Source organism: Nerophis lumbriciformis, linkage group LG24 (genome assembly GCF_033978685.3).
Source record: "Nerophis lumbriciformis linkage group LG24, RoL_Nlum_v2.1, whole genome shotgun sequence".
Taxonomy (NCBI): Eukaryota; Metazoa; Chordata; class Actinopteri; order Syngnathiformes; family Syngnathidae; genus Nerophis; species Nerophis lumbriciformis.
Window position 1 is genome coordinate 33,475,743 of NC_084571.2, and position 19,037 is coordinate 33,494,779.

Here is a 19,037-nt window from a genome sequence, read left to right on the forward strand (position 1 = left end):
TGTGTGTTTGTGTGTTTAACATGCAGGAGAGGATCTCTTTTATATGTTTTCTGAATCATCTCCTCAGCATCACCATTTGGCAGCTCAGCCAACCCAGTCATTTTGGGCGGCCTTATTATTGTTGTGTTTTTTGGGACAAAGGCTCAATAGAAAACTTGTACAGTAAGAATAGAATTGTGACATCCTGTTTTAGCAAAGTCATCATTTTTGTTTTGTCACTTGATGTAAAAGACATTCCTCTCATATTTATTTCCATAAAACAAAACCTTCAAAGGAACTGTTAATCTACAAACCCCGTTTCCATATGAGTTGGGAAATTGTGTTAGATGCATTGGCGTTGTTAGGCCTATTTTAGGGGGGCTTATCCCCCCCTAAAATATTCTTAAGTCCCCCTAAATAATTTGGTGTTATATACAGTATATATATATATTTTTTTTACAAATACATGCCGACATATTCATTATAAAGCAGCCCGAATATGAGTTTAAATAAATCATATAACCTGTTATTATTCACTCAGTTTCCCCTCACTTCATAGCGTAAGGTAGAGAGCCCCTTTAGTGCGTCGGTATCCAATCCATTCCACTTTTTCATATAGAAAATGCCCACATCACTCAAATTCCAGTCCGCATTTTCTCTGCGACCTTGCTTGCGGTCCTGCAGGTGTACGAAGCACATTATCTTCCTTTACAATGAGTGAAGCTGCATGAAACCTTGTGTGTGCAATTGTAAATAATTTAGTTTTTAAGTTTTGTGTTTCTTGTAGAATCTATATAAAGTAATATACATTAGCCTATTGTTAAAATAATGAAAAAAAACATCATAAAATATATTTGTTTTATTGTATTGTTACATTAATAGCTGTTGTATTATTATAGGATGGCTTGTTAAACATTTCATAGGATTTTCAGAAGGAGGAAAAACCAAGACATTTAATATAAAATGTAAAATGAATAAATACATAAAAAGAAAAAGAAAAAAAATGGTTAAAAGCCATCGTCCCGGGGAGCATTTCATTTCGTCCTGTGCATTTTTTAAAAATAATAATAATAACAATGAATCATTTCTAAGTCTTTGTTAGCCATTTGTGAAGTTGTGTGCTCGTGCGCTACGTTCGCTCGCACCCTGTGCATCTCCTGGGGGCTAAGCCCCCCCTGTCCTTAAAAGCTAGTGACGCCCCTGGTTAGATGTAAATATAAACGGAATACAATGATTTGCAAATCGTTGTATTCCGTTTATATTTACATAATATAGTTGTCAGTATTGATAGGAGTCAATAACATTGTTTATTATGTTAATGTCAGGTTCAAACACTGATGACATCTATTTAACAAGACAAGAAGCAAAGAATTAAACAGAGACAGAATTAAATTTGGCTCAATTTGAGGAGAGACGCATGGACACTGTACCCTTGAGCAGTATCTCAGCACGCTCTGGCGAAAGATTGTACGCCTCCTCCTTTATTTGGACTTTCCCTGACCACATAGCAACAGCTGCTTCCAAAGGGACGTGGGTCGTAAACAGCGCTGCCTTTGGTTAAGGGTCTCTAAATACGAGGACATTTTTATAAAAACACCAGAAGGAGATGCTGGACTTGATGCTAGTTGTTTATAGCGGCGCCGTGATCACAAGATTGTGTATAATTTCGACATGATCGACTGGCGAGGAAGTTTATTGTATACCATAAATCATGCCTCTCACCTGGATAGAAAAAAGCTGAGGATATATGCCAAAAAGTTGGTAGACTTTTGACAGCCAATATAGACTCGGAAATGGACACGAAAAGACACTTGGGTCCACCCCTTTTTTCTATGTGAGGATTATGAGTCATTTTTCATCAAAACAGGACTATAAAAATAATTTATCAGTCGGCATTCCTAATGACAGCAGACGTTGTACAGTAAGTGATGTTTCATTATGTTTGTTGGCTCTCATAAAGTCTGCAGTGTGTAATAATCAATGATGCAGTTAATAAAAGAGCGAACATCGCGATGCGTGTATTAAATTAATGTGCCGCATATGTTTGAAAAGGTAAAAATACGTGAATTTTAAATGTTATTATACGAAACCCAAAACCAAATTAGTAATTCTGGAAAATCCTGGAATTTTTTTTTAACTTATGAAAAGGGAAGTTTGAATTTCGAGAATGGTGGAATATACTGAAGGTGGAATGGTTTGAATAGATTGAAAATTGTGGAAATGGTTGGAATTTTGAAAAATGGCCAATTCAATTGAATGGGAAAAATGTCCCGGAAAACCTAGGATTCCGGGTAATCTGGGAATTTTGGGAATTTGTCAAAGGAAAGCTTGTGATTTCCGAATAGGCTGAACAGTTTGAAGTTGGTTAAGGGTCTCTAAACGCGAGTACATTGTATAAAAACACCAGATCGAGATGGTGGATTTGATGCCAGTTGTTTATAGCGGCGCTGTGATCACAAGATTGTGTATAATTTCGACATGATCGACTGGCGAGGAAGTTTATTGTATACCATAAATCATGCCTCTCACCTGGATAGAAGAAAGCTGAGCAATGACACAAAATATCACATGTTTGTACTTTACTGACGCCAGCGCTCAACACCAACACGTGGAATTGCCCCGTTACAGCTTTTCAAAAAGTATAATGGAAAAAGAGTTGCTTGATTTATTGTTTTATGAAAATAAATATGAGAGGAATGTCTTACACAACAAGTTACAAAAGAAAATTATGAGATTAAAAAAAACAGTGTGACAGTTCAAATCTTCTTGTACCAGTTTTACCTGTTGAATCTTTTAAAAAAAAATTAAAATAAACGCCCCAAAATGACTGGATTGGCCGAGCTGCTTATTATATAAACACACAAGCACACACACAATGTTTATGTGAGCGTTTGTGCTGCAGCTCAGAAGTCACCAGCCATGTCTGCCTTTCACCTCACACTCTTGCTTTTAGCAGGTAAGTTCAATATTTTTATTATTAAAACAAATGATTTGACTTTTTTAAAACATACAGAAACTTCTGTTCTAAGGAGATGATCAGCGATATTCCTTTGTTCGTCCATGTAGTAGATGTCAGACTGAGATGTTGTACTTTGCTGTACTTTACAGTGAACATGGCCTCCTTGGCTGCATCCGGACCCCCCCAGGGTAAAAGGTCACTAAGTAACCTGCACGGAATGATCAAATGTACCACAGGGAGACACTCTATTGAATATAGTTCGTACGGCTGCTACTGTGGAGGCGTGTGGAAAGGCAAGCCTATAGACCAGACTGACCGGTAAGTGTACAAGTCTATAGACCGGACTGACCAGTAAGTGTACAAGCCTATAGACCGGACTGACCAGTAAGTGTACAAGTCTATAGACCAGACCGACCAGTAAGTGTACAAGCCTATAGACCAGACTGACCAGTAAGTGTACAAGTCTCTAGACCAGACTGACCAGTAAGTGTTCAAGCCTATAGACCAGACTGACCAGTAAGTGTACAAGCCTATAGACCAGACTGACCAGTAAGTGTACAAGCCTATAGACCAGACTGACCAGTAAGTGTACAAGCCTAGAGACTAGACCAACCGGTGAGTGCACAAGCCTATAGACCAGACCGACCGGTAAGTGTACAAGCCGAGAGACCAGACCGATCAGTAAATGTACAAGCCTATAGACCAGACCGACCAGTAAGTGTACAAGCCTATAGACCAGACCGACCAGTAAGTGTTCAAGCCTACAGACCAGACTGACCAGTAAGTGTACAAGCCTATAGACCAGACTGACCAGTAAGTGTACAAGCCTAGAGACCAGACCAACCGGTGAGTGCACAAGCCTATAGACCAGACCGACCGGTAAGTGTACAAGCCGAGAGACCAGACCGATCAGTAAATGTACAAGCCTATAGACCAGACCGACCAGTAAGTGTACAAGCCTATAGACCAGACCGACCAGTAAGTGTACAAGCCTATAGACCAGGCCAACCGGTGAGTGCACAAGCCTATAGACCAGACCGACCGGTAAGTGTACAAGCCTATAGACCAGACCGACCAGTAAGTTTACAAGCCTATAGACCAGACCGATCAGTAAATGTACAAGCCTATAGACCAGACCGACCAGTAAGTGTACAAGCCTATAGACCAGACCGACCAGTAAGTGTACAAGCCTATAGACCAGACTGACAAGTAAGTGTACAAGCCTAGAGACCAGACCAACCGGTGAGTGCACAAGCCTATAGACCAGACCGACCGGTAAGTGTACAAGCCTATAGACCAGACCGACCAGTAAGTTTACAAGCCTAGAGACACATACCGACCAGTAAGTGTACAAGCCTATAGACCAGACTGACCAGTAAGTGTACAAAGTTAAAGTTCAAAGTTAAAGTACCAATGATTGTCACACACACACTAGGTGTGGCGAAATTATTCTCTGCATTCGACCCATCACCCTTGATCGCCTCCTGGGAGGTGAGGGGACCAGTGGGCAGCAGCGGTGGCCGCGCCCGGGAATCATTTTTGGTGATTTAACCCCCAATTCCAACCCTTGATACTGAGTGCCAAGCAGGGAGGTAATGGGTCCCATTTTTATAGTCTTTGGATAGACCAGACTGACCAGTAAGTGTACAAGCCTACAGACCAGACTGACCAGTAAGTGTACAAGCCTATAGACCAGACTGACCAGTAAGTGTACTAGCCTATAGACCAGACTGACCAGTAAGTGTACAAGCCTACAGACCAGACTGACCAGTAAGTGTACTAGCCTATAGACCAGACTGACCAGTAAGTGTAAAAGCCTACAGATCAGACTGACCAGTAAGTGTACAAGCCTACAGACCAGACTGACCAGTAAGTGTACAAGCCTACAGACCAGACTGACCAGTAAGTGTAAAAGCCTAGAGACCAGACCAACCGGTGAGTGCACACCTCTCTCAAGAAAACAAATCCTCATCGACTTCTCGTTTTATCTTTTTGACTTCAAACCAGTCAAATGCTAACTATGCACTCATGCGGTTGTGATGCCTCACTTTTAAAATATCGTGCAATTCTTAAACTTACAATCTAAACTTATTTGAACCCTCACACAACATGCATTCATCTTCATCGTTTGTGGACTGCAGGTGCTGCTTCCAACATGGCTGCTGCTACGCTCGGGCCGAAAAATTTGGCTGCAAGACCGACACGGACTACGACTGGTCATGTAGAGACGGGACGGCTTATTGTGGTATTTTCTTCATCTCCTTTATCAGGATAATACAGTGGAGTCTCTAACATTGAACACCTCTGAGGATGCAATATTCACAATGTAAACCAAACCCATATTTCAAGGGGTTAGAAAAACCCTTCAAAGTCACACAAAGCTTTTGTGTTTTTAGGTTATTTTTGCATTCCATGACAGTTTGACGCTGGGACAGATTATTTCTATTTCCATTATTAGTCCCTAATGAGTTAGGACACTACACATGCTGTACCTGCACTACAGTCCAAGAACAATGTGTGCTTTAAACATCAAAAGTGTAGCAAATAAAGACTTTCAACCAACTTTCATTAGTTATATGAAGACATGAATCAATGCTATCCTCTTCTCAGCTGACAGATGTGTGTATTTCCTTGCAGGAATCACTGATGACAAGTGTCAGAAGTTGATCTGCCACTGTGACCAACAATTCGCCAACTGCCTGAAAAATGCACCCTACAATAGGACCCCACGCTGGCCGATCTCCCAGTGCTCTGGAAGCAAACCATCATGTCTCTATAGAGGAAAATGATCTTGGTAGTCAATGAAGACCAATAGTAGCCACATCCTTACAGCAATAGTTTATTCCTTTAATCAATGTGTGGGACACTGCATGTCTTGTTGTTTTAAAATCACCATCCTTTATTTTGATTTGTGTGGGAATATAACAGGTACTGTATTTGCATTATAAATATGTTATGCTTTTTCATTGCTCAAGCGGTGATCAATAAATAAAAGTGGATGATGTTGGCTAATTCTAAATAAAGTGTGTGTTTTTTTTCCCTTTAGGAATAAAGAAAACAGTCTGGGATAGTAAAATAGCAGAACTTCAGTATATGCACTGTGCGTGAGGTGTGTACACTGCAAAAACTGAAATCTAAGTAAAATTCTCAAATAAGGGTGATATTTGCTTACACTAAGCAAATTTTATGTTAGAGTGTTTTACTTGTTTTAAGTGTTTTGCTCCTAAATGATCTCAGTAAGATTTTACAGCTTGTTGCTGAGATTTGATGACCTATATTGAGTAAAACATGCTTGAAACTAGAATATCAACTGTTGCAAAGCTGTCATCAACACTCACAAGTATAAAACTGCTTTTTTAAAGTAATAATTTCTTATTTCAAACATGAAAAAAAAAAATCATGACTTTGACACAATTGTGTCTCATAATTAAAACAAATAACAGCAAAATGGACTTTGCTGTTTTATTTCCAATGAAACAATAGAAAATAGGTACTCATATAGTAGTACAGTTGGCACAGTACAGTAAACTGACAGTTAATATTTAAACATTTAACATTTCAAACTATTTTGAACAGAAATAGTTCATGCACATTCAGATAAATTCTTCAAAATTAAAATTAAAAACATTTTGCTGGGGCCCGGGTTGTATATATGCGCACTAGTTGACTGAAAGAGCTCGCACTTGGCGCGATGATGTCATGTTATCGATGGAAAAATGCATTTTTAGACCATATTATTTGCTTGATCGGCTAGGAGACCCCGAAAGTAACAAGCGGTTGCCTTGTTGCCTTTCCATTAAGAACAATAAATTAGTTTTTAGTATAAGTTTGCCTGTTTCAAGAAATGTAATATCATTATGTCAAGATAATGGCACTAGCATTTACTTCATTAAAGAATATTTTTCAACATATTGAGCAAAAAGGTCTCATTTTATTTTTCTACTAAGAAAAGTGCACTTGTTATTAGTGAGAATATACTATTTTTAAGGTATTTTTGGGTTCATTGAGGTTAGTTAATTTTACTTGTTTTGGAAAGTCTTGACAAGCCGAATTTTCTTGTTCTATTGGCAGATAATTTTGCTTAGTTCAAGTAAAATACCCCTCATTTTTGTATTTGTTTTTTCTTGTTTTTGAACACTGACTTTTTGCAGTGTACTCTCATTTTCCAAAATGATTTGTATTTATTAAACCCATCTTGTGTGAAGAGATGCATCTAAAACAGGTCTGGGCAAATATTTTGACTGAGGGGTGGGGGGGGCAAATTTAGAGAAAAAAAATGTTGTCTGGGGGCCGGTATATCCATACTTGCCAACCTTGAGACCTCCGATTTCGGGAGGTGGGGGTGGGGGCGTGGTTAAGAGGGGAGGAGTATATTGACAGCTAGAATTCACCAAGTCAAGTATTTCATACATATATATATATATATATATATATATATATATACATATATATATATAGATATAGATATCTACATCCTGAAAATATGCAAACAAAGCTGTGTTTAGATAATTAATACTTCAAACTTGCATAAATAAATATTAAGGAATATAACATAACTTGGCTTCTGAGAGTTTCAAAATGTAATGAATAAAATGCTAAAGTTGTTGATAAACAAGCAATTATTTTAATAATTAAATATGGTCATTTTAAATGAATTATTATGATAATTTAAAATCAATTATTTGAAATATGTTTATTTTAATGTATAATTCTATGGCTGGATGTAATAAGGAGTCACAAAAAAATACAAATAAAAATACAATTAATTTTGATGTTTTTAGCTAAATATAGTAAAAATGTATTTAGTTTTTTTTTTAAAAATTAATAAATATATTTAATTAATACAATTTATCTCGTCTGGATGATTTAGTTCTTGTCACCCTGTTGTCCTCCCATCATGAAAAAAGGCTGTCCTCACTCAGGTCCGCATGGAGCTGGAGGGGGCGTGGCTTCCAGCTCCGGCTGAAAATCGGGAGATTTTCGGGAGAATATTTGTCCCGGGAGCTTTTCGGGAGAGGCGCTGAATTTCGGGAGTCTCCTGGAAAATTCGGGAGGGTTGGCAAGTATAATTCCTCTCACCTGGATAGAAGAAAGCTGAGCAATGACACAAAATATCACATGTTTGTACTTTACTGACGCCAGCGCTCAACACCAACACGTGGAATTGCCCCGGTACAGCTTTTCAAAAAGTATAATGGAAAAAGAGTTGCTTGATTTATTGTTTTATGAAAATGAATATGAGAGGAATGTCTTACACAACAAGTTACAAAAGAAAATTATGAGATTAAAAAAAACAGTGTGACAGTTCAAATCTTCTTGTACCAGTTTTACCTGTTGAATCTTTGCAAAAAAATTAAAATAAACGCCCCAAAATGACTGGATTGGCCGAGCTGCTTATTGTTAAACACACAAGCACACACACAATGTTTATGTGAGCGTTTGTGCTGCAGCTCAGAAGTCACCAGCCATGTCTGCCTTTCACCTCACACTCTTGCTTTTAGCAGGTAAGTTCAATATTTTTATTATTATAACAAATGATTTGACTTTTTTTAAACATACAGAAACTTCTGTTCTAAGGAGATGATCAGCGATATTCCTTTGTTCGTCCATGTAGTAGATGTCAGACTAAGATGTTGTACTTTGCTGTACTTTACAGTGAACGTGGCCTCCTTGGCTGCATCCGGACCCCCCAAAGGTAAAAGGTCACTAAGTAACCTGCACGGAATGATCAAATGTACCACAGGGAGACACTCTATTGAATATAGTTCGTACGGCTGCTACTGTGGAGGCGTGTGGAAAGGCAAGCCTATAGACCAGACTGACCGGTAAGTGTACAAGTCTATAGACCGGACTGACCAGTAAGTGTACTAGCCTATAGACCAGACCGACCAGTAAGTGTACAAGCCTATAGACCAGACTGACCAGTAAGTGTACAAGCCTATAGACCGGACTGACCAGTAAGTGTACTAGCCTATAGACCAGACCGACCAGTAAGTGTACAAGCCTATAGACCAGACTGACCAGTAAGTGTACAAGTCTATAGACCGGACTGACCAGTAAGTGTACTAGCCTATAGACCAGACCGACCAGTAAGTGTACAAGCCTATAGACCAGACCGACCAGTAAGTGTACAAGCCTATAGACCAGACTGACCAGTAAGTGTTCAAGCCTATAGACCAGACTGACCAGTAAGTGTACAAGCCTATAGACCAGACTGACCAGTAAGTGTACAAGCCTAGAGACCAGACCAACCGATGAGTGCACAAGCCTATAGACCAGACCGACCGGTAAGTGTACAAGCCGAGAGACCAGACCGATCAGTAAATGTACAAGCCTATAGACCAGACCGACCAGTAAGTGTACAAGCCTATAGACCAGACTGACCAGTAAGTGTACAAGCCTAGAGACCAGACCAACCGGTGAGTGCACAAGCCTATAGACCAGACCGACCGGTAAGTGTACAAGCCGGGAGACCAGACCGATCAGTAAATGTACAAGCCTATAGACCAGACCGACCAGTAAGTGTACAAGCCTATAGACCAGACCGACCAGTAAGTGTTCAAGCCTATAGACCAGACTGACCAGTAAGTGTACAAGCCTATAGACCAGACTGACCAGTAAGTGTACAAGCCTGGAGACCAGACCAACCGGTGAGTGCACAAGCCTATAGACCAGACTGACCGGTAAGTGTACAAGCCTAAAAACCAGACCAACCGGTGAGTGCACAAGCCTATAGACCAGACCGACCGGTAAGTGTACAAGCCTATAGACCAGACCGACCGGTAAGTGTACAAGCCTATAGACCAGACCGACCAGTAAGTTTACAAGCCTAGAGACACATACTGACCAGTAAGTGTACAAGCCTATAGACCAGACCGACCAGTAAGTGTACAAGCCTATAGACCAGACCGACCAGTAAGTGTACAAGCCTCTAGACCAGACTGACCAGTAAGTGTACAAGCCTAGAGACCAGACCAACCGGTGAGTGCACAAGCCTATAGACCAGACCGACCGGTAAGTGTACAAGCCTATAGACCAGACCGACCAGTAAGTTTACAAGCCTAGAGACACATACCGACCAGTAAGTGTACAATCCTATAGACCAGACTGACCAGTAAGTGTACAAAGTTAAAGTTAAAAGTTAAAGTACCAATGATTGTCACACACACACTAGGTGTGGCGAAATTATTCTCTGCATTCGACCCATCACCCTTGATCACCTCTTGGGAGGTGAGGGGACCAGTGGGCAGCAGCGGTGGCCGCGCCCGGGAATCATTTTTGGTGATTTAACCCCCAATTCCAACCCTTGATACTGAGTGCCAAGCAGGGAGGTAATGGGTCCCATTTTTATAGTCTTTGGATAGACCAGACTGACCAGTAAGTGTACAAGCCTACAGACTAGACTGACCAGTAAGTGTACAAGCCTAAAGATCAGACTGACCAGTAAGTGTACAAGCCTACAGACCAGACTGACCAGTAAGTGTACAAGCCTACAGACCAGACTGACCAGTAAGTGTACAAGCCTACAGACCAGACTGACCAGTAAGTGTAAAAGCCTATAGACCAGACCAACCGGTGAGTGCACACCTCTCTCAAGAAAACAAATCCTCATCAACTTCTCGTTTTATCTTTTTGACTTCAAACCAGTCAAATGCTAACTATGCACTCATGCGGTTGTGATGCCTCACTTTTAAAACATCGTGCAATTCCTAAACTTACAATCTAAACTTATTTGAACCCTCACACAACAAGAATTCATCTTCATCGTTTGTGGACTGCAGGTGCTGCTTCCAACATGGCTGCTGCTACGCTCGGGCCGAAAAATTTGGCTGCAAGACCGACACGGACTACGACTGGTCATGTAGAGACGGGACGGCTTATTGTGGTATTTTCTTCATCTCCTTTATCACGATAATACAGTGGAGTCTCTTACATTGAACACCTCTGAGGATGCAATATTCACAATGTAAACCAAACCCATATTTCAAGGGGTAGAAAAACCCTTCAAAGTCACACAAAGCTTTTGTGTTTTTAGGTTATTTTTGCATTCCATGACAGTTTGACGCTGGGACAGATTATTTCTATTTCCATTATTAGTCCCTAATGAGTTAAGACACTACACATGCTGTACCTGCACTACAGTCCAACAACAATGTGTGCTTTAAACATCAAAAGTGTAGCAAATAAAGACTTTCAACCAACTTTCATTAGTTATATGAAGACACGAATCAATGCTATCCCCTTCTCAGCTAACAGATGTGTGTATTTCCTTGCAGGAATCACTGATGACGAGTGTCAGAAGTTGATCTGCCGCTGTGACCAACAATTCGCCAACTGCCTGAAAGATGCACCCTACAATTGGACCCCAGACTTGCAGATCTCCCAGTGCTCTGGAAGCAAACCATCATGTCTCTATAGAGGAAAATGATCTTGGTAGTCAATGAAGACCAATAGTAGCCACATTCTTACAGCAATAGTTTATTCCTTTAATCAATGTGTGGGACACTGCATGTCTTGTTGTTTTAAAATCACCATCCTTTATATTGATTTGTGTGGGAATATAACAGGTACTGTATTTGCATTATAATTATGTTACGCTTTTTCATTCCTTAAGCGGTGATCAATAAATACAAGTGGATGGATGTTGGCTAATTCTACATAAAGTGTGTGGTTTTTTTCCCTTCAGGAATAAAGAAAACAACAGTCTGGGATAGTAAAATAGCAGAACTTCAGTATATGCACTGTGCGTGAGGTGTGTACACTGCAAAAACTGAAATCTAAGTAAAATTCTCAAATAAGGGTGATATTTGCTTACACTAAGCAAATTTTATGTTAGAGTGTTTTACTTGTTTTAAGTGTTTTGCTCCTAAATGATCTCAGTAAGATTTTACAGCTTGTTGCTGAGATTTGATGACCTATATTGAGTAAAACATGCTTGAAACTAGAATATCAACTGTTGCAAAGCTGTGTCATCAACACTCACAAGTATAAAACTGCTTTTTTAAAGTAATAATTTCTTATTTCAAACATGAAAGAAAAAAAAAATCATGACTTTGACACAATTGTGTCTCATAATTAAAACAAATAACAGCAAAATGGACTTTGCTGTTTTATTTCCAATGAAACAATAGAAAATAGGTACTCATATAGTAGTACAGTTGGCACAGTACAGTAAACTGACAGTTAATATTTAAACATTTAACATTTCAAACTATTTTGAACAGAAATAGTTCATGCACATTCAGATAAATTCTTCAAAATTAAAATTAAAAACATTTTGCTGGGGCCCGGGCTGTATATATGCGCACTAGTTGACTGAAAGAGCTCGCACTTGGCGCGATGATGTCATGTTATCGATGGAAAAATGCATTTTTAGACCATATTATTTGCTTGATCGGCTAGGAGACCCCGAAAGTAACAAGTGGTTTCCTTGTTGCCTTTCCATTAAGAACAATAAATTAGTTTTTAGTATAAGTTTGCCTGTTTCAAGAAATGTAATGTCATTATGTCAAGATAATGGCACTAGCATTTACTTCATTTAAGAATATTTTTCAACATATTGAGCAAAAAGGTCTCTTTTTATTTTTCTACTAAGAAAAGTGCACTTGTTATTAATCAAATCAAATCAAATCAACTTTAGTGAGAATATACTTATTTTAAGGTATTTTTTGGTTCATTGAGGTTAGCTAATTTTACTTGTTTTGGAAAGTCTTGACAAGCCGAATTTTCTTGTTCTATTGGCAGATAATTTTGCTTAGTTCAAGTAAAATACCCCTCATTTTTGTATTTGTTTTTTCTTGTTTTTGAACACTGACTTTTTGCAGTGTACTCTCATTTTCCAAAATGATTTGTATTTATTAAACCCATCTTGTGTGAAGAGATGCATCTAAAACAGGTCTGGGCAAATATTTTGACTGAGGGGTGGGGGGGCAAATTTAGAGAAAAAAAATGTGTCCGGGGGCCGGTATATCCATACTTGCCAACCTTGAGACCTCCGATTTCGGGAGGTGGGGGCGGGGGCGTGGTGGGGGGTGGGGCGTGGTTAAGAGGGGAGGAGTATATTGACAGCTAGAATTCACCAAGTCAAGTATTTCATACATATATATATATATATATATATATATATATATATATATATATATATATATATATATATATACATATATATATATATATATACATATATATATATAGATATATATAGATATAGATATCTACATCCTGAAAATATGCAAACAAAGCTGTGTTTAGATAATTAATACTTCAAACTTGCATAAATAAATATTAAGGAATATAACATAACTTGGCTTCTGAGAGTTTCAAAATGTAATGAATAAAATGCTAAAGTTGTTGATAAACAAGCAATTATTTTAATAATTAAATATGGTCATTTTAAATGAATTATTATGATAATTTAAAATCAATTATTTGAAATATGTTTATTTTAATGTATAATTCTATGGCTGGATGTAATAAGGAGTCACAAAAAAATACAAATAAAAATACAATTAATTTTGATGTTTTTAGCAAAATATAGTAAAAATGTATTTAGTTTTTTTTTTTTTAATTAATAAATATATTTAATTAATACAATTTATCTCGTCTGGATGATTTAGTTCTTGTCACCCTGTTGTCCTCCCGTCATGAAAAAAGGCTGTCCTCACTCAGGTCCGCATGGAGCTGGAGGGGGCGTGGCTTCCAGCTCCGGCTGAAAATCGGGAGATTTTCGGGAGAATATTTGTCCCGGGAGCTTTTTGGGAGAGGCGCTGAATTTCGGGAGTCTCCTGGAAAATTCGGGAGGGTTGGCAAGTATAATTCCTCTCACCTGGATAGAAGAAAGCTGAGCAATGACACAAAATATCACATGTTTGTACTTTACTGACGCCAGCGCTCAACACCAACACGTGGAATTGCCCCGTTACAGCTTTTCAAAAAGTATTATGGAAAAAGAGTTGCTTGATTTATTGTTTTATGAAAATGAATATGAGAGGAATGTCTTACACAACAAGTTACAAAAGAAAATTATGAGATTAAAAAAAACAGTGTGACAGTTCAAATCTTCTTGTACCAGTTTTACCTGTTGAATCTTTGCAAAAAAATTAAAATAAACGCCCCAAAATGACTGGATTGGCCGAGCTGCTTATTATATAAACACACAAGCACACACACAATGTTTATGTGAGCGTTTGTGCTGCAGCTCAGAAGTCACCAGCCATGTCTGCCTTTCACCTCACACTCTTGCTTTTAGCAGGTAAGTTCAATATTTTTATTATTATAACAAATGATTTGACTTTTTTTAAAACATACAGAAACTTCTGTTCTAAGGAGATGATCAGCGATATTCCTTTGTTCGCCCATGTAGTAGATGTCAGACTGAGATGTTGTACTTTGCTGTACTTTACAGTGAACATGGCCTCCTTGGCTGCATCCGGACCCCCCCAGGGTAAAAGGTCACTAAGTAACCTGCACGGAATGATCAAATGTACCACAGGGAGACACTCTATTGAATATAGTTCGTACGGCTGCTACTGTGGAGGCGTGTGGAAAGGCAAGCCTATAGACCAGACTGACCGGTAAGTGTACAAGCCTAGAGACCAGACTGACCGGTAAGTGTACAAGTCTATAGACCAGACTGACCAGTAAGTGTACAAGCCTCTAGACCAGACCGACCAGTAAGTGTACAAGCCTATAGACCAGACCGACCAGTAAGTGTTCAAGCCTATAGACCAGACTGACCGGTAAGTGTACAAGCCTAAAGACCAGACCAACCGGTGAGTGCACAAGCCTATAGACCAGACCGACCGGTAAGTGTACAAGCCTATAGACCAGACCGACCGGTAAGTGTACAAGCCTATAGACCAGACCGACCAGTAAGTTTACAAGCCTAGAGACAAATACCGACCAGTAAGTGTACAAGCCTATACACCAGACCGACCAGTAAGTGTACAAGCCTCTAGACCAGACTGACCAGTAAGTGTACAAGCCTAGAGACCAGACCAACCGGTGAGTGCACAAGCCTATAGACCAGAACCGACCGGTAAGTGTACAAGCCTATAGACCAGACCGACCAGTAAGTTTACAAGCCTAGAGACACATACCGACCAGTAAGTGTACAATCCTATAGACCAGACCGACCAGTAAGTGTACAAGCCTATAGACCAGACTGACCAGTAAGTGTACAAGCCTCTAGACCAGACTGACCAGTAAGTGTACAAGCCTAGAGACCAGACCAACCGGTGAGTGCACAAGCCTATAGACCAGACCGACCGGTAAGTGTACAAGCCTATAGACCAGACCGACCAGTAAGTTTACAAGCCTAGAGACACATACCGACCAGTAAGTGTACAATCCTATAGACCAGACCGACCAGTAAGTGTACAAGCCTATAGACCAGACTGACCAGTAAGTGTACAAGCCTCTAGACCAGACTGAGAAGTAAGTGTACAAGCCTAGAGACCAGACCAACCGGTGAGTGCACAAGCCTATAGACCAGACCGACCGGTAAGTGTACAAGCCTATAGACCAGACCGACCAGTAAGTTTACCAGCCTAGAGACACATACCGACCAGTAAGTGTACAATCCTATAGACCAGACCGACCAGTAAGTGTACAAGCCTATAGACCAGACTGACCAGTAAGTGTACAAAGTTAAAGTTAAAAGTTAAAGTACCAATGATTGTCACACACACACTAGGTGTGGCGAAATTATTCTCTGCATTTGACCCATCACCCTTGATCACCCCCTGGGAGGTGAGGGGACCAGTGGGCAACAGCGGTGGCCGCGCCCGGGAATCATTTTTGGTGATTTAACCCCCAATTCAAACCCTTGATGCTGAGTGCCAAGCAGGGAGGTAATGGGTCCCATTTTTATAGTCTTTGGATAGACCAGACTGACCAGTAAGTGTACAAGCCTACAGACCAGACTGACCAGTAAGTGTACAAGCCTACAGACCAGACTGACCAGTAAGTGTACAAGCCTAAAGATCAGACTGACCAGTAAGTGTACAAGCCTACAGACCAGACTGACCAGTAAGTGTACAAGCCTAAAGATCAGACTGACCAGTAAGTGTACAAGCCTGCAGACCAGACTGACCAGTAAGTGTACAAGCCTAAAGATCAGACTGACCAGTAAGTGTAAAAGCCTAGAGACCAGACTGACCAGTAAGTGTACAAGCCTGCAGACCAGACTGACCAGTAAGTGTAAAAGCCTAGAGACCAGACCAACCGGTGAGTGCACACCTCTCTCAAGAAAATAAATCCTCATCGACTTCTCGTTTTATCTTTTTGACTTCAAACCAGTCAAATGCTAACTCTGCACTCATGCGGTTGTGATGCCTCACTTTTAAAATATTGTGCAATTCTTAAACTTACAATCTAAACTTATTTGAACCCTCACACAACATGCATTCATCTTCATCGTTTGTGGACTGCAGGTGCTGCTTCCAACATGGCTGCTGCTACGCTCGGGCCGAAAAATTTGGCTGCAAGACCGACACGGACTACGACTGGTCATGTAGAGACGGGACGGCTTATTGTGGTATTTTCTTCATCTCCTTTATCAGGATAATACAGTGGAGTCTCTAACATTGAACACCTCTGAGGATGCAATATTCACAATGTAAATCAAACCCATATTTCAAGGGGTAAAAAAACCCTTCAAAGTCACACAAAGCTTTTGTGTTTTTAGGTTATTTTTGCATTCCATGACAGTTTGACGCTGGGACAGATTATTTCTATTTCCATTATTAGTCCCTAATGAGTTAGGACACTACACATGCTGTACCTGCACTACAGTATAAGAACAATGTGTGCTTTAAACATCAAAAGTGTAGCAAATAAAGACTTTCAACCAACTTTCATTAGTTATATGAAGACATGAATCAATGCAATTCTCTTCTCCGCTAACAGATGTGTGGATTTCCTTGCAGGAACCACTGGTGACAGGTGTCAGAAGTTGATCTGCCACTGTGACCAAGAATTTGCCAACTGCCTGAAAGATGCACCCTACAATTGGACCCCAGGCTGGCCGATCTCCCAGTGCTCTGGAAGCAAACCATCATGTCTCTATAGAGGAAAATGATCTTGGTAGTCAATGAAGACCAATAGTAGCCACATCCTTACAGCAATAGTTTATTCCTTTAATCAATGTGTGGGACACTGCATGTCTTGTTGTTTTAAAATCACCATCCTTTATATTGATTTGTGTGGGAATATAACAGGTATTTGCATTATAAATATGTTACGCTTTTTCATTCCTCAAGCGGTGATCAATAAATAAAAGTGGATGGATGTTGGCTAATTCTAAATAAAGTGTGTTTTTTTTCCCCTTCAGGAATAAAGAAAACAACAGTCTGGGATAGTAAAATAGCAGAACTTCAGTATATGCACTGTGCGTGAGGTGTGTACACTGCAAAAACTGAAATCTAAGTAAAATTCTCAAATAAGGGTGATATTTGCTTACACTAAGCAAATTTTATGTTAGAGTGTTTTACTTGTTTTAAGTGTTTTGCTCCTAAATGATCTCAGTAAGATTTTACAGCTTGTTGCTGAGATTTGATGACCTATATTGAGTAAAACATGCTTGAAACTAGAATATCAACTGTTGCAAAGCTGTGTCATCAACACTCACAAGTATAAAACTGCTTTTTTAAAGTAATAATTTCTTATTTCAAACATGAAAGAAAAAAAAATCATGACTTTGACACAATTGTGTCTCATAATTAAAACAAATAACAGCAAAATGGACTTTGCTGTTTTATTTCCAATGAAACAATAGAAAATACGTACTCATATAGTAGTACAGTTGGCACAGTACAGTAAACTGACAGTTAATATTTAAACGTTTAACATTTCAAACAATTTTGAACAGAAATAGTTCATGCACATTCAGATAAATTCTTCAAAATTACAATTAAAAACATTTTGGCCGGGGCCCGGGCTGTATATATGCGCACTAATTGACTGAAAGAGCACGCACTTGGCGTGATGATGTCATGTTATCGATGGAAACATTTATTTTTAGACCATATGATTTGCCTGAGCGGCTAGGAGACCCCGAGAGTAACAAGCGGTTGCCTTGTTGCCTTTCCATTAAGAACCAGTGTTGGGTTGGTTACTGAAAAGCAGTAACTAGTTACAGTTACTAGTTACTTCATTTCAAAAGTAACTCAGTTACTAACTCAGTTACTTACACCAAAAAGTAATGCGTTACTGTGAAAAGTAACTATTTAGTTACTTCTTTTTCCCCCCTTTTTTTAAAGCTCCAATTAATGCCCTTTTAGCCTTCATTTCAGTGCTGTTATTGCACTGGAGAATAATACAATCTGTTGATCAACTTGACATGCATTTGCATCACTGAACTCTGCTAAGCCATGTGGTCTACATACAACACACAAAGACAAAGATATGTTACAAAGGCCAATTTGTTTCTGGCCAGAACAAATTGACAAAACTATTTTAAATAGCTGCAACATAAAATACATAAGTAACAAACAGCATAATAACAGCATAGATGTAAAGCAAGAAAGGCACACACTACATACACAAAGTCTAACCAGGCATTTTCTTCCTCAAGTAATTCTTATACAAAATCATGTCTGAAACCCAGAACACTACACATTTCCCCAGTTTTAGTTTAGAGATAAGGAAAGATTGGCCTGGCCCACTAGGATCCCTCTTTATGTTTGTGAACTTTATAGTCTATACATTTAGAGTGATGTGATAATCAAACACTCTAGAAGTCTAGAATGAAAGAGTATATAAGAGAATTGACAGCAACGTTACCTCTCAGGAGCGCGCATGTGCAATTGCGCACTGCTCAAGCGTCCTCTGCGCACGGCAAATCTATGCCATGCACAAAATCAAATAAAAAAATAAGCGCATAACAATTTTCGACACGACACGGACACGACAGAGAAAACCGTTTTCGTCATCGTTGTTCAAATATTGTAACGTCTGTCGAGACGCTTTGAGGACATGAATTCCATCCATCACTTTACTGAGCAAAACTCTTTACTGTCGGCCATAAACACATCACCAAAACATTAGTAAAAAAAATGATATCTAGCAAAACTGGTCATTTTCTGCAGTACAAACCAGA

The 19,037-nt window shown here is 39.3% G+C and overlaps 3 protein-coding genes across 3 annotated transcripts; all 3 read left to right on the top strand.

Moving 5' to 3' along the window:
* The first annotated feature begins 2,838 nt into the window (after positions 1-2,838).
* LOC140679795 (phospholipase A2-like) lies at positions 2,839-5,961 on the top strand. The gene is made up of 4 exons (XM_072915940.1): positions 2,839-2,935; positions 3,088-3,256; positions 5,080-5,183; positions 5,576-5,961. Exons 1-4 carry the CDS (start codon positions 2,899-2,901, stop codon positions 5,725-5,727), a joined length of 462 nt encoding a protein of 153 aa, XP_072772041.1. The 5' UTR covers positions 2,839-2,898; the 3' UTR covers positions 5,728-5,961.
* Positions 5,962-8,350: 2,389 nt separating this feature from the next.
* On the top strand, positions 8,351-11,552 carry LOC140679796 (phospholipase A2-like). Its single transcript, XM_072915941.1, has 4 exons — positions 8,351-8,442; positions 8,595-8,763; positions 10,720-10,823; positions 11,215-11,552. Exons 1-4 carry the CDS (start codon positions 8,406-8,408, stop codon positions 11,364-11,366), a joined length of 462 nt encoding a protein of 153 aa, XP_072772042.1. The 5' UTR covers positions 8,351-8,405; the 3' UTR covers positions 11,367-11,552.
* A 2,515-nt stretch (positions 11,553-14,067) lies between these two features.
* On the top strand, positions 14,068-16,537 carry LOC133620662 (phospholipase A2-like). Its single transcript, XM_072915942.1, has 3 exons — positions 14,068-14,189; positions 14,343-14,511; positions 16,372-16,537. Exons 1-3 carry the CDS (start codon positions 14,153-14,155, stop codon positions 16,520-16,522), a joined length of 357 nt encoding a protein of 118 aa, XP_072772043.1. The 5' UTR covers positions 14,068-14,152; the 3' UTR covers positions 16,523-16,537.
* The last annotated feature ends 2,500 nt before the right edge of the window (positions 16,538-19,037 follow it).